Source organism: Triturus cristatus, chromosome 5_2, assembly GCF_964204655.1.
Source record: "Triturus cristatus chromosome 5_2, aTriCri1.1, whole genome shotgun sequence".
In the NCBI taxonomy this organism is placed as follows: Eukaryota; Metazoa; Chordata; class Amphibia; order Caudata; family Salamandridae; genus Triturus; species Triturus cristatus.
Window position 1 is genome coordinate 275,720,613 of NC_140588.1, and position 16,525 is coordinate 275,737,137.

General features: G+C 39.7%; 1 protein-coding gene across 2 annotated transcripts in view; it reads left to right on the forward strand.

Annotated features, from left to right (window-relative positions):
• Positions 1-16,525, forward strand: part of DCDC2 (doublecortin domain containing 2) — a 568,433-nt gene that overhangs the window by 264,587 nt on the left and 287,321 nt on the right. For both annotated transcript variants that reach the window (XM_085607045.1, XM_085607043.1), the window contains exons 3-4: positions 6,222-6,298; positions 6,421-6,552. In XM_085607045.1, the coding sequence (XP_085463171.1) occupies positions 6,222-6,298; positions 6,421-6,552 (209 nt within the window). The remainder of the gene's footprint in view (positions 1-6,221; positions 6,299-6,420; positions 6,553-16,525) is intronic.

Sequence of the window (16,525 nt, forward strand, 5' to 3'; positions counted from 1 at the left end):
TACAGTATAAGTACAGTACAGCACAGTACAGTAAAAAAAGCTACTGACTCCAAAGCAAATTCTCTCTCGTCCATGAAAAACTGTGAATCCCCCTTCAAATCATCTGAGAAGCTTGGCACGACCAAGTCCCTGAAAAGACCCATGCAGAAAATTATCTTTTTGTTTACCATTGCCTAAACAACTGTCCAACAGTAGGCATAGGGAGAAAATGGACTTCCCTGTAAAGGCTACCCTGAGCACCTGACATTAGGCCTCGTGTGAAAAGTTGGTCTTGAGTTGCATTGCTGTGTTGTCTTCTTTATGACTGGCAGTGTTGTAAAATCTAGTCAGATGTATCAAGAATGTAGTGTCTAATCGCACAAATCGTTCACCAGAACGAAATGTGGACAGTGATTACAAGCAAAGCAAATTTTCTTTTCAACCAGTGTATAGAGATTGATTGACTAGATTTCTCCGGACAGATCTGAGTGGGAAAGAAGACTCACAGGCAACGTTATTTGTGAGTTCTTAAAATGAAAAGGTCCATTAAGGGTAGCCAGCTTAAAACAACGTACGAATGGAGCTAAATAAATCACGGGGGCACTTGCTTCACCCCTGTAGATGGTGTCCCATACTGGCTGCATTTTAGATGGCACTGGGTTGCAAACACTAATGAGTGAAAGGTAGAGTGCAAATGATCACTCGGGTCTATTTCCAGGTGCTTTAAGCTCTGCAATGGCAGGCAATTCAGTGAGACAAGTGTGTTCTCCTGGTCAGGCACAGTGTTGGAAAGAGCCAAGTTCTTATGACACATTATTGTTTATGTGCTTTGGGCATTGACCAAACGGTTAATAGTGGAATTTCAGGCCTTTTTATAATCTCAGGCAGTCTTCTTACAACCCGAGAGGGAGGGTAAGGTAGCTTTCAAGGGCCAAGCCCTAAGGGCAGAGGGACCTCCCTTGAATAGCTTATATTCAGTCTGTAGTGTGGAAGGCAGTTTACGGGTGACTGATAATAGGTGCTTTTTAAGCTAACACTTCTTGAGAAGCTTGGACAGGCGAGCCGGGGGTCCTCCCATGCAGTGTTTTATGGATGACGCCCTGTGTTTTGAATTGGTTAGGGTTCCTGAGTGGGAGACATTGAAGGATCTTGAAGGCTGGGGTGATGTTCTCAAAACAGTCTGAAGATGAGGCGTGTACTGTGTTTTTTTGGCTCTTTGTACTTTACAAATGTTTTTGTTGGATATTTGGTGTGAGTCTGGAGGTGGCCACAAGAAAGGATTAGTGTGGTCGGGTGGGGAAGCACTAGCATTAGCATAGACCATTTGGCGAATCGGTTGTAAGCACAAGGCCTTACATCGGTTTCTATTTGAGTTTTCAAAACCAATGCGCTTTTCTATGTTTTTTGAGGATGTCTGCTCAGTGATTGATTTTTAATAGCATAGACGTAGTTTTTCAAGCAATATTTAAACTTAGAATATCAGGGCCTTGCCCTAACAGTCTCCAATGTAAAAATCTCATAAGCTAGCAGATCACTAGGATCAAAGATTACTAAAGAAACTGAATTTATATATGAAAAAACCTAATCTAAGGAAGGCTACTAAGATTTTTTTTAAAGCAATGACCTTCAATCTGTTTTGCCCTGGATTCTTTTTAATTTTTAGTAAGTAGTATTTCCAAGTGCTGAATAGACTCCATAGTGAATGCCATCATTTTTATATTATTTTAATTGAAAAAGCCATTAAATAATCCAATTATAATCAACACTCCGCCTTAAAAGTGCTTGCTCCTTTCAAACGGCTTCACAGTGCTTAGCAAAAAGCTAGTATTACAGCTGATATTTGGGGTTACATGTCCTGCAGAGGAGTTTCTTAAAATCTGTACTTATTCAAGTGAGCTTGTGCATGAGTAATATTGGCTACGAAGGTGATTTGCAATGTAGACGCTTAAAAGAAGCTCATGTTTCGGCTACAAAAACTGTTGTACTGCCTGTAACAGGTGATCATGGATCTTAGATTCTTGAACAATTTTAAAAATGTAGCTTGTCCTAAAATATAAATATATTTGAAACGCTAACATAGAGAAATGTAGTTTGCATGATTGTAGAAGTATATTAGACTGCTAGCAGCAGTTAGCTTTATTTCCCTGCAGCCTTGTATGTCTCTCCAACTAATTATCTAAAACCTATGTTTCCTCCTCAGAAGCCCTCGCTATTCCCTAATGCTTTTTCTTGCTTTTCTTTCTTTAAAGACGTCCAAGGGTAGTGCACATACCGGGGCTTATTACAAGCCCCTTGCGCCGCCGGTACGTCACTTTTAATATGGGAAAAATCATGTAACGGCGGCTCAAGGGGCTTGTAAATAAGCCCCACAGTTTTTACACTCTTCATATCATATTTTCATTTCCCTCCATTTTTCTCCTGTGTGCTCTCAATAGTTATGTGGTGTGAGAGTATGAATATGGCATGGTAGGCCATGAGTTATGGTTTACGCAGTTGACCAGAACGGGTACATTTCAGTTTGTTTTCACATGTCACTTTGGCTGTTCACTTAAGGGAAAGTTTGAGGTTTTTATGGCTACTTGGTAATTTATTATGAGCAGAGGCAACCATAAATTAAATTTAACAACACTTTTTTTTCACTGAAATTAATTTTGGTTTTGTTTTCATTTTAATATTCACAATCATTATGAGGGTTGGAGACTAAGGGGGTTATTTACAACCCCCTTGCGCTGCTGGTATGCAACTTATTCCCATATTAAAAGTGACTCACCGGCAGCGCAAGGAGCTTGTAAATAAGCCCCTAAGAACGTTGGGCATCATATACTACATTTTGCTGCGCTGCCGTGCCTCAAAATAAAAGGGTAGGAATGCGCTGTGTCTACAAGATAAGGCACATTCCTGTTCTTCTCCCCTGCACCGGTGCACAAACAACAGCTGTACACCAATGCAGACACCCTTGTGCCATGGTGCACGGGTGCCTGCGTTGCAGGAATGATTGTTGTTTTGCAAGATGGGACTCCTTCTTGTACAAAACCAATCATTAATGATCTTTTGCTCCTTCTGTGTGTGCTCCAGAATGCAATCTGCGGCACACATAGAAAGAGCAAAAAACAGTGAGAAATAAAAGTATTTCTCCTCATTGCGCCACTTGTACACCTCCTCTGGGGAGGCATAGGATTCTGACGCATTTCCAGGTTTACGGTATCTCGTAAATCTGGAAATGTGTCAGGTTCCAAGGATGTTGCGTGGGAACACTCACAGCAACACCCATGGAATGTCACTCACCAATCTGCTCAGAATCCCATGTACCCACGTACAGAACCACTCATACCCTCTAACATCCACTCGCAATACTACTCAGAGACTCACACACCGACTCATAGATCCACTCAGAGATGCACACACCCACTCACAGACCACTCAGAGACTCACACCCACTCCCAGACCTATTCAGAGACGCACATACCCACTCACAGACTTATTCAGACACTCACTCACAGGCTGACTCACACACTCATGGAGGCACTCGCAAACCCACTCAGACCCTCTTTCACCCACTCACAGTCCCACTCTGACACTCACTCATACATCCACTCAGACACCCACTCAGACACTTATGCACCCACTCAGACACTCATGCACCAACTCACAGACCCACTCAGACACTCACACACTCACTCACAGGCTCATACAGCAACTCACACACCCAGTCACAGACCCATACAGCCACTCACACCCACAAAATCAGTCACACACCCAGTCACAGACCCATACAGCCACTAACACATCAACTCACTGACCTGTACAGCCACTGACACACACTCTCCAAGGTAACAGTTCGGTAATACATTTTTTTTTAAACCTTAGAAATTCACAAAGGAAACAAAGGTTACAGGGACATTATAGTTAGGAAATAACATTAAAAAAAAACCTTAGAAATTCACTGACAAAAAACCAAAGGTTACAGGGACGTTATATTTAGGAAATAGAATTAAAAAACTCTTTAGAAATTCACCGGAAAAAACAAAGGTTACAGGGACATTATAGTTAGGCTCAGATTTCACTTGTACAAAACCATAGAAAGTAAGAAGTTATAGTTACCTCAGCTAACTATATCTTATGCCGCCGCAATGCACTGCTGCTGAATTCTCATATTGTTTTGTATTGTATTGTATTGTAATTGCATTTATATAGCACTTACTACCCCTGACGAGGTGTCAAAGCTCTTTTACGGCGAGTAGCATGCTACTCCAGAACCCATAAAGGATTAGTGGTGAATTAGTATAGTGAAATGTGAAAGTAATTTGAGTTGTGAATATGTTAGTCAGTTATTTGGATTGAGAAGAATAGTGGAGGGCTAGAGGAGAGAAAAAGGTTTGCATTTATATAGCGCTTGCTACCCCTGATGACATGGTCAGTGACATCACTGATGACATCTCAAGTGACATCACTAATTTCAAATTGAATACATTTGATCAATAGTGACAAGCCCATAAATTGGTGTACGTTACTGTTAAAGGGGATATTATCTACCAAATACATCCATTCTGTCTTCATATGTATATGTGAAGTCATCATGGATATATCAACCACATGGCAAATTAGACCTCTTCGTAGTGTAGAATCCCAAACGCACACACACACATGCACACAAACACATATATGTATACACACAAAATATATACATGCATATACCTGCACTTCATATAAGGGCGTTTTCTGTTTTGCTCATAACTTTGGTGCCATTTGACAATTGTTCACAAAACTTTCAAAAACGAGGTTAATCTACCTCAGCTCCTTCCTGGGAAGTTTCAGGGTGATCTGTCAAATGGGGGTTGAGAAAAAGGGGTCAACCATATCATTTTCCCCCATGCTTTTTAATAGGAAAACGTAGGCAATGATACAGTACAGATGGCTAAACAGAATTGCACCAAATTTTGCAGGAAGCTAGATCTTAACTCAGAAAACATGCTTTTTGTGATTCGGTGTAATTTTGTTCTGCCATTTTAGAGAAACTGTGGTTCAAAATAAATAGGTATCTGTCAATCAAATCGTTCAGTATGACAGGACTCTGACTGGCATGACCAATCAAACTGCTTTACTTTGAAGCACAGTCTTGTGGAACACATTGTGCCACTGGAGACAACCTATCCTCAACTGATAAGCCATAATAATGGTGAAACCAGTATTAGGTTGCTTGTGCTCTGGTTCTGGAAGGACTTGGCCTGGCTGCTCTGACTGGACTGTTCCCATTGGAGCAGGGTCAAGGCTGATTTGCATATGGCTGGGACCAAACTGAGGTGGAAGGTACTGCAAAATAATGATGGACTGAAATGTGTCCCCAAGGCATTACCAGTGGCTGATATCAATTCAAGCATTCTGTCCATCAGTTATTCTATACTGCAGTGTGATGCTATTAATGAAAGGAGCATCACCCAACAAGACATGGAGCAACGTATGCAAATCATCCAAATCTCAGCTCACACTGCTAATCAAATACCTCATTTAATAAAGATATCATGAAACTGTAGGTGCATCTCTTCCTTTTTGGGCATGGTTCATCCTTAACTGGAGGCCTGCACACTACCTCAGGCTGCTCAACCGACAATTGAAATTTGGGGATGAGGCACAAGCACATGGTTCCTAATTCATAGGGCCTTTATTTGTATGTTTTATGAGCAGGCTTATCTTTATGCTCTTTAAAGATACTCCAGATGATAGCATGATTGGCTTTGTATGTAGTCCTTCTGAATCATGTCTGTTTATAAATACACCCCATCTCTCGCTTTTCTGTGCACACATGCCTTTAAAATATATTCAAGATGGGGGAGTACATACGAAGAATTGCATTTTTAAAATAGTATGGATTTAAATAAATTGTACTTAGCTTCTAATGATTTTGATTCAATTCCTCTTACACGTAGAGTGTGAATTTCCTTCGTTGTTTGGTTTACACAGCTCTGATTACTCAAATTTAAAGAGTCGGGTAGAGGTAGACAAACTGTTGGGACCTTGTTGGTGTTCTGGGCATGTCTGAATAGAGGGTATATCTTTGACAAAGAGATGTTTAAAAAAGAAAGTAGGTCCTATGGAATATCCCACACAGTAGTGCCTTCTACCAGGTAGTATAGTGAATTCAAAGAAACACTGTCACAAGAAAAGTGTTACTATTGTTATATTATACTACACTGCGAAAAAAATGTTGCATGTGAAAATTGGTATACTTTTCTGATCTAATCTAGGTGAAGCCTGTGAGCCACAGTAGAATCAACGTATCAGCACGCTTCCGGAAACCAATTCAAGAGCCCTGCACTATATTGTGAGTATGTATAGCATCTGATATCAGTTATGCAGAACAACAACATGGAAATTGCTGCATCATTGCGGTGAATTAAATTATCTGTACACAGTTTTTAATGACACAACTTTCCTTTTCCACAGCGTGATTGCTAATGGAGACATTTTGAACCCAGCAGTGCGTTTGTTGATTCCCCGGAAATCTGTAAACCAATGGGATCATATCCTTGCTTTGGTAACTGACAAAGTACACCTCAGAACTGGTGCTGTTCACAGGTATGATATTCATTGAAGTGAGTGGTCTCTTTGTTATCTTATTAGCAGGTAATATTGCCATGCCATCAAGGGAACAACATGGGCTTTCAATTAAGAAGTTGACAGCATTATGGGAGCTGTAGACCTTCTTATTCTTAATTTTTTGTACTAAGTAAATGAAATTTGAAACAAATAAATTAGCACCACAATTTGTAAGAAATTAAATAATTATACGCTAAAATAGTTTTGTGAAAAGGATTAATATAGAAACCCCCCCAAAAAAGGACGTTGGGGAGGAAGAGAAACAGATTGAGAGAATAGGGAAGGGTAAAGAAACCAGAAGTGGTGATTGTAGGGTGTAAAAATGAGGATACAACAAGGCAACTGTAGAATTACAACAGCAAAACAGAGAGAAAAGAAGAAGGTGTGGATTGAAGTGGAAGAGTAGAATGAGCAAGCAGGAAGAAAAAAGGGTATCTGGAGATATCCTCTATTCTTGTCTATTCTTGTCAAAAAAGAAGACAGACCGGATGTAGATTCAAATCAAATGATTTAAGTCAATGTTCTTTTCATTGTGAAAGCTTATTGCTGAACCATTTGCATTTAAACCATTTGGTTCACATTGAATATATTTCAGGCTTACAGACTAATGACATAGATTAAAATCAATCAGACTGAACTTGATTACAATGGTTTGCAGAAGAAAAAAGACTAACTACAGAATGACAATTATGATGGCAAATAGTTCCTGAACTCTTCTTGAACCAGGACTGTCAGAAACCAAGAAAGACCCTCCTAGGCGTCCTTTTATAGACCCCTTATAACTTCTTGTGTTTATTCACCCTTACACTGAGTTCCAAAATAATTTCACTTCAAACACACAGGCACATGCTATTTCTCTTCAAAAGTATTCTAGGTGAGTCTGTAAGACTCCGAAACAATTTTATTAGCCTCTTCATTAAAATTTCTAGCAATGCCTAGGTTATAGGCGCCACTTGATGTGCATTTTCCAACAAATGAGGTAGATATGATTTGGATGACCAGTAGCAGTCCATCCATTTTTAGAGCTACATTCACAAAGCTTTTGCAGTGTCTCATTCTTATATTACTCCTAGCTTACTATCCATTTCCAGAAGCAAGCCAGGCTTAGGCACGCCTCGTATCACTTATAGAAAGACTATTGCTAATGGAGCAAAAACAGAGATGGAGAAAAGATGTTTGTAATTTATGTGCTCATAGTTGCTAAATTAGTATCCCCTACTGTAGTGAGTAACTTGCTCTTTCACTAGCTCTCTGGTGTAACCAGATTCACCACTTGCAGAGAGGTGACTGTTGAAATGGTCAGTTACTAAAAATAATCTCATTGCTAGTGCTTTCACAGCAGAAATCTAGGTCCTATTCACATCATCTCGTCACAGGAGCTCAAATATCCTTGGGAACAATAATAAACACACATAATCCAGACTAATGTGAATGAAACATTATGAGAAATGTTTCTGAGGACCGCAATATCCTGTCAAAATTCACATATGTTTTTGTGTGAGTGTGTGTATGTGTGTGTGATTATTGAACAGATAAAGTTTGAAGTTCATTACCTTTTCTGTCCTACCCACTGGCAGTTTTACAAGGTTAAGTTTGATTTCCTTAGGAACACTATCTTACATTTGCCACAATGTGGGATGGCTGAATTTTCCATTGTCTGCCTTCAGGTATCAGGTTCCACAAGTAAAGCACTGATTAAATCTCCAAATCTTTCCCTCTGAATAAAGATACATGGAAGATACAGGGAAAACCAGTATCAAAATTCAAGTGAAGTAGGTTTGCATTGGATGTATAAGGTTGGGTTCTGTGGAATCAAAAATGGATAGGTATTAGGTTGTTTGCTATCACAACTGCACACAAATGAAATTACATGTTTAAAAAAACCTTTACCTCACTATTTGAAGAATGTCGGTAAATGTATTTCTCGAAATGCTGCCATCTCATTGAAATGTTGGCAGCAACACACCTTTTAAGTCAAACTTCCACAAGTACTGCTAAATGTGCTGCTTCTGCCACTGCCTGTGCAATCCTGCCACTAGTGTTACTCTAAACATGCTATAAAAATGTGTTCCTTAATAAAGTCATTTCCTAACTAGGATAGTGATTGTTAACATTCAGATGCATGGGCTTGTTTGGAGGCTTCGTCTCAAGAGACATATCTAAAGAAACATCCCATCCACAGATTTATCCTAAGAGCGGAGAGGTTTTAAGGCGTGGGCAAAGTGGGCACTGGCCCAGGACCCCAGCCTTTCAGGGGCTACTCTAAGGGCCTTCTCAACTGTATGCCTGTGCTCTGTAGACAGGCCTGCCCTGATGACTTTGAATGATTCTTGAAGGTAGATTGCTTTAAATATAGTGTTCTTTTGATTTATTTTTAGTAAGAGTGAGGGAGTCATTAGAAATATTTTGCAGAAAAATGTTCTGCTTATGTTTTTTAAAGCAGTGCAACATTCATAAAAATAATTAGCTTAGATCGAAACAGTACCATACATATGAGAAATAGAAGGAGGTCACACAGATTATTATCAATGCCATTAATGAGCTGCTGTTGTATCCCAGTATTGTATATGTCACTATACTGCCTCATGGTCCACGTATTCTGACTATTAGTTGTAAATGTATGTAGAACCTGCATTTTCTTCTTATGTGTGGCACCAAGTTATGTATTTGTCTTTGTATATACATCTCAAATACTTTGTTTCAGCACATTTTAAAATTAATACAGCAGGCAAATGGTCGCTACTTTCATAAGAGCTTCCTAAACAAGTCATTTCTGAGAGCACCTTTCTCTGCAAGTTCACTTTTTCAATAACATATTCCTACAAGGAAAAACCTACAGTCTTGTGCATGGTCCACATTCCACTTTGAAGTGCAGTTCGTGGCTGTTTTGCTCTCTTTTTTGAAACTCTCTCACTTGTGTGAGGGAAGCTTGCTTGGTGTCTTTTAATGTGTGGAAAGAGCTGTATATGTGTGTGAAGACAGTTTTCAATGTTGCTGTCTATACTGTATCTGTGAGAGTGAGGTCTGCACCTGCCTATCCTGTGTGAGGGATGCTTGAACTCTTGGTGCATCTTCCTTGTTTTAGGACATATGCACATGCTGCTGGTCTGTTGTTCGGATGAAGGGATCTTGAAAACTTGATGCCTTCTTTGCTTGGTCAGTTCTGTCTCCTAGATAAGCTTTCACTGGTACTGCCTGTTTGGTTCCTGAAGGAAGCTCACACTTTTCTGCCTGTTCTTTTTGTGGGTGTCTTTTCCACTACTGCTGTCTGGACTGTCCAAAGGACGTTAGCTCTACTGTTGTCTCTACTGTTTTGATTCTCAGTGAGGCTTGCACTGCAGCATTAGTGTGTCCCTTTCGTTAAGTTTAGTGTTCAACATTCCTGCAATGCTTAATGGCCCGCATGTCTAAAATCTTAATGATATTTGAAGCATATTAGCCACTTATTTTGTAGTTCTATCACTTATTTTAGGGTTATGGATCAGTTGCATTATGAAAATTGTGTGTTGGCTTTCTAGTTTGACATCTATAATAATTTGCTATAATCAAGTATTCAGAGTGCTGCATACAAGTGAGAGCATTCATCTCCCCAATTGTTAGATATTTTGCCACATCAGTACTCAAAAGATATCTTTACAGATGTTTAGATGTCTTGTATGATACGTGAGCATACACCATATGTGCAAACTGATTCTTTTCTCTCGCTTTGTTACCGTGACCTGTAAGACATTAGTGCCCTGATGTATACCTTAGCTGTAAGAAACCAAGACATCTGTAAAATGTGCTTCTGTTAGATGCCTTTGCTAGTAAGTTTTATGTAACATTGGGGCTGAATTATATCCTGGCTGTATGTATACTCCACTGCTATGGCAATGGAGTATACATACCACCAAGATGAAGGTCCGGCTGCCTGAATGTGATGCTGGTGGACCTTAAGTTTGACTATGGTGGTGACTTCTCCATCACCACCATGGCCAAACTTCTTTGATAGCTCAGCGTAGTAAGGGTCGTTGGAGTAATGGCTATATGTCCACTCAGGATCGGCAGACATATAGCTATTTCTTTTTACTGCCTGTCACTGCCAGACAAACCTTGGTGGTAAGGGACAGTAACATGGTAATAATGGCTCCTGCCATGGTGATGACTCCCAAGGTGAGTAGGCAAAAGACACACAAATGATGGACAGAATGTGGAACAAATCAAACATTCACCCCCATTCAAGAGATTTGGGTTAAATTCATCGTTCTTTTGCTGATTTGCATATGGCCAGGTCTAAACTGGAATGGCATGGTGTGCAGAGAAAGGATGGATTTAGGCCTAGATTTCTGTACTGGGGGTGAATGTTTGACATTGTTTCAACATTCAGTCCATCAATTGTTCTTTTTGCATTTGTCACCCTAAGTGGGAAGGGTATGCCCAGACATGGATCCCATACTCACTATGCCACTGGAGTTAAGCTAGCCTGGCTGATGATGGGTAATACCCTGAAACCGGTCCCGGGAAGCTTGTTTCAGGTCCAGGGAAGACCTGGCCTAGCAGTTCGGGCTGGACTGTCCTCATGGGGAGCAGGGTCAAGACTGATTTGCATATGACTGGGTCGAAACTGGAATGGTACGGTGTGCAAATTAACAATGGATTTAGGCCGAGATCGCTGTACTGAGGGTGATAATTTGACATTGCTTCAACATTCTGTTCATCAATTGTTCTTTTTTCCCATGGTGAGAGGGTCTTTTGTTTATTATTTACAAAAAGAAAATCCCATTCGGGATTATGTTTTTTGAAAATAAAAATTGAAAACTGTTAGGTGCAAAGATGACTCCTACTCATGCACCCCAGCACCAAACAGCATAATGAATTGGCAGGAACCGCCGTAACGGCATTTCCGAGCAATGCATTATAAATGACTGCCTGCTTGGCGGTTATTTATAAATGTGGCAGATGGTCCATCCACTAGCGGGAGGGAATAATTTGCCCGTATGGCCACATATCAATCAGCCCACTAGTGACAGGGTTAAGTGCCAGTAAAACTTCTTTAACATGGGAGACAGCTTTGCTATCATGGGCTCTACTGTATGGGTAATCTGTGGGATAGTTTTGCCTTGAGCATGTAAAATTAAGATAATCTCAGAGTAGCCAAGCTGTTAGATCATTGAGTCTGTAACATCTGTGTAATAGGAGGGACTGCATTGCTGGCCGAAGTTTAAGTTATAGAACTGCTGATTAAAATTGGATTCTGTGAGATTTGTGTAATATGTGCATTAGTCCTGTCTTTGGTCTGAACTTGTACAAACTGGATAACAAGAGGGCTTGCTCAAAGCATTTAGAATATCTCTACAATTCCTGAAGTTGATAACCCAGTCTGTAAAGCATTTACAACCTAGGGGGTGACAGCTTTCCCATTTCACAAAATCTTTAAGATTTTTTTTTCAGAGTTTTTCTACAGTGATCAAGGGAACTAGTTTAAATCAAAACACAAGGATCTCCACTTACTATTGTCACTGCCTTTGTTTCCGACGTGAGTCATCGATAAAGTGAACATATGTTAGGAATATGTCTATAGTACTACATTTAAAAATCTTGCTGTATGCAAATATTATGCAAAAAAACGTGCCAGTGGGAATGTCTGACCTTCAGCTACCACCACGGCGCATTTTATTTCACTAATCTCTCCAAAATGGTTAGACAAAAACTCACCAGCCCAACAAAGTGCACCAAATGACGAAAAGGCAGCAGTGCCTTTAAAATCTCTTGTGTGTGGCAGCATAAAAGGAGAATGCAATAATGTTAGTTTCCGGTCTTGCCATAAAATCTCGTTGTATTTCGAAAAGTGGCAAGTTGTGTGACCCGCCCTGTTTTTCTTGACTCAAGTGACTACAATGACTGTGTTCATATTCTAGTTCTAGTCAATGAATATCGGGATAAACATTATATGAGCTGAGATGCCTGAACCCATTCACCTTGGAAGCATCCCCTTGTCCACCACCCTATTGAGGCTTCTGCCTGTGGAGCATCTGACCGTACATCCACCCCTAATGCCAGGAGAGAGATAGAATGAGTGCGAGAGAGAAAGAAAATGAGAGTGGGAGAGGAAGAAACAAAGAGGGAAGCAAAGAAATACATTTATAGAAAGCGAGAAAAAGAAAAAGAAGTCAACAACAAAAACGACTGACATGGAAATAAATACACTAAGCTGAAAAACATTAATCAAATGGGAAAATCATAAATCACATGATACCAGAAAAAAGTAGAAGAGAAGAAGCTGTTTGAGGGATTTAAGACGAAGGGTTGTATTAGATGGCAAAGAAAAATAAAGATATAGAATAAAGAAAGACATACTTTTTCACATTTATTTACCAATAACGATGGAACTGGAAATTCTACTTTGAGAACTCAAAACAAGGATTAGAAAATGTACAGAAATCGTAGGAGATTTTTTTTTGTACATTTTGCTGTAGGCGAAACTTGTTAAACAAAAAGTTATGCCTGTTTCCTTCAAAGTCTCATTTAGACACTGCCTGATGAAGTGAAATCTTTTCATAAAAACTTGTGATTAAGGTAACCTATTTAGTGTAATTAAGATATCATCCTTTCTTATTAAGAATGATATTTATATTTTAAATGACTAACACGAAGCACAGCATCTGAACTCAATGCGGGACAGATCACCTTGCACCAAATCCAAATGAAACTGAAAAATCTACTGGCAAAACATGTGCAACTTGACAGAAACATCTTCATCATCAAAAACCCAATAACTTCTGCCTAAAACTCAAGATCTCTGCAACAGGTATTTGTAAGAAATTGAAGTATTAGTTGAGAGGGGTGAGAACCCATTTCAAATAATAATCACAATCCCCGTCAGGGTGAAACACAAAAATCACTAAATAAATGTGTGGTTAACCCTTTGGTAGTTTGGCACAAAGTAGTCAAGCTTAAAGGAGAGACAATGTGCGGTGCTCAAACACTAAAAACGTGAAATATAAAAAAAGTCCCAATCCACTTTAGAAAAATAGAGAATATTTTAATAAAGAAAATCACACCAATAGAACAAAAATCTAATAAATAGAACCGCATGTATCATTTTTTTAAATGAAAAATAGCCCCAAAAAGCACAAAATGGCATCTTATTGCATTAGACCAGGCCAAACTCAAAAGTTAAGGTAGACCACAATGAAACATCAGTCAGATACTGGGACCAAGTTTGTCTCTGTAGAAAGCTTACCTTCTGACTTAGAAATATTTCTAGAGGAGAAGTGGTCATTGACAAGACGTTGGTGGGGCAAGCAGCAAGCCGAATCTGAAGCAGTGGTCGAAGATGGTGGGTTAGAGTAGAGTGGGACCCCGGCTCAGTCGTCAAGAAAGGCAGGAAAGCTCCAATCAGGCAAAGTCCAAGTGGGTGCCCAGGAAGGCCTCAATGTCGATGGGTTGCTGCTTACCATCGGTCCGATGAAGTTTTCTACATTTAGACTTAGAAACGTTTCTGAAAGTCAGATCTCCTTCAGCGGGGAAAACCAGCAACATGAACCCAACTGATGATTCGATGTCGACAACTTCAACTCGACGGTGGTCCTGGTTTTCCACCTGTTGTCTGGAGGAAAAGTTGGCAAAAAATATTTATGTTTCAGCTTCTGTTTAAAGGAAGAGCAGAATCATTGTACCACTGGTTAACAGGAGTAAAGTATGCAGAGTCCTATGGCCAACAAAAATGGGTACAGTAAAAAAAAAGGTCCAAATCTGAGGAAATATAACAGTCTAACTATGATGCAATGTTAACCCCTGACAAAGGGCGCACTTCAGCCTGAAATGCATAGTGGTTTGGGGAGCTAAGCAATTGCATTAAAAAAAATCAAGAAACAAATGATGGGGAAATAACTGGTATAATACAGTAAGATTTCAACTTTATATGAAAACAGCAGAGTACATGATTTGGATTCATAGTTAAATTATACACAAATTGATAGAATTTGGAGGTCTAATGGCACCACAGAATTAGTGCACTCAGGAAAGATACAAGCCCTGAGGGCAGGACGTTGAGATCTCTACAACAGATCTCCATCTCCCATGGATCAGTGGGTGTCACCCAATGTAGCACATGAGAAATATAAACAATGGAATAACTGTGGCTGTGAAGAGGCAAACATTCAAATTAACTGGAGTGCTGGGGGCATTCAAATTATTTTAAAAAAGATAGAAACATGAGTTTATGCCATTCCTCCCCCACCTTCCAAAGAACATACTCCGGCTCTTCACAGGAATATCTTTCTTGGATGATAAATGATCTGCAAAATGTTTATGAATAACAAACTGCCCAGGAACATCCATTTCCTGACCATCAGTGTCAGTGCTAAAAGACAATCCACAAAAAGACTGTCACAGGAATACATCTGACCAGTGAGGGAAAGGTCTGCTTATCTTGGTTCTTTGTCAAGGTAAATGAATTAACAACAGAAAAACTCACATAATGATTATGGGCACTAGGTGAAGGGGCCCCAGGAAATTCCCTTTAGAAAGCAAGGATATTACTAGAGTCAAGGCGTTTCCATATCTCGGTGTGTCATTTGTTGAAAACAGATCCTGGGCTCCCCTGGTTAGAGCGAAACGAAACTCCATTATCAGAGTTTTTGCTTCTGCTTTCGAATTTGCCTCTTGGCCAGGAGCAGAGTCGGTTCAGGCCCTGTTAAAAATCTATGAATCCAAATGCATCTCGACGGTGAGTTATGGCAGTGACGTTTGGGGTTGTAGAAGAAATAGAACTGCAGACAGTCAAAAACAAATTTATGAGGTGCTTACTCTCTCTGCCCCAATCCATGTCTTTCTATATCCTTCATGCAGAAAAAGGGGGGCTGGTTACATCTCTGAACTTTTAGCGTTTCATCCTCCACTCAGGTGGATCTCGATATGGCTGAACAGTGAGTTGAATCTGAACCAGATAGTTTTGACTAACAGCATGAAACTAAAAAAGGCTTCCAGTATTCCATGGCCAAACTTGGTCACTCTGAACATTTTAGTTTGCTTGAGCAGATTGTTTGAGGGGATATATTGTAGGTTAAAAGACAATTTTTAGCTTCTGCACAAGGCAATAGAGAGAAGAAGGAGATGAGTAACCCTAGAGTCCGTGCCCTTGCCACCTTGTGTTTATTATTAACCCACATCATCCCTTTCTTTTTGAGCAAGATTTAGACTTAACCTTTTACAATGGATACTAGCAGAGTCGGCAGGTTGGCACTGAGTCGATAAGCTAGGCCCTTGCAGCTGTCATTCTTTTTCTGACCAAGTTACCCTGCCCTTTACCATCTTTTGTTATCACCAAAGCATGCTCTGGATACGGTTTTTATTTCCTCTGTTCAGAGGGCTCCAATTTACCCAAATGCGACCCGCTTCACCTTTTCTGCGACTACTGTTCAATTTATTTGCATGTTACAATGTAGCTAGTTTTTTAGTAGGGGCAGTGAGGCTCAGACGACGCAGATGATTCTTAATTGAATGATGGCTGCAGAGAAAAAACATACTTCCCCTTCTAGTAGTCAGTATTATTAGCTGGGAGTTTTAGACACAATCAGTTTTTGAGAGATGAAATAAAAAATAAGGAATGGTATTATTCTTAACAAAACACTTAAAAAAATAATTAGTTTAGGAATGTATGGACTATATATGAACCCACACTAAGAAATATCTGAAAAAGAGTCTAAAAATCTCATAAGACCTTAAATAATTTCAGCAGATTTCAACCCAGAAAACGTTTTTGTATCATGAAGAAAGCTGCTACTTCAATACCTCAGTTTTGTGATCAGGATTAATCATGGCAAGTTTAGTGCAGAGAGTTTCTTAGCAAGCAGACCTCTTTTAATTGTGGTTTACTATTAACCATATTAATATAGTGAGTGTTGCTCCACAGAGGGAACCTTTTTTTGCAGGTCCACAGAGTTACCGGTGTTGTTTAATATGTAACAAG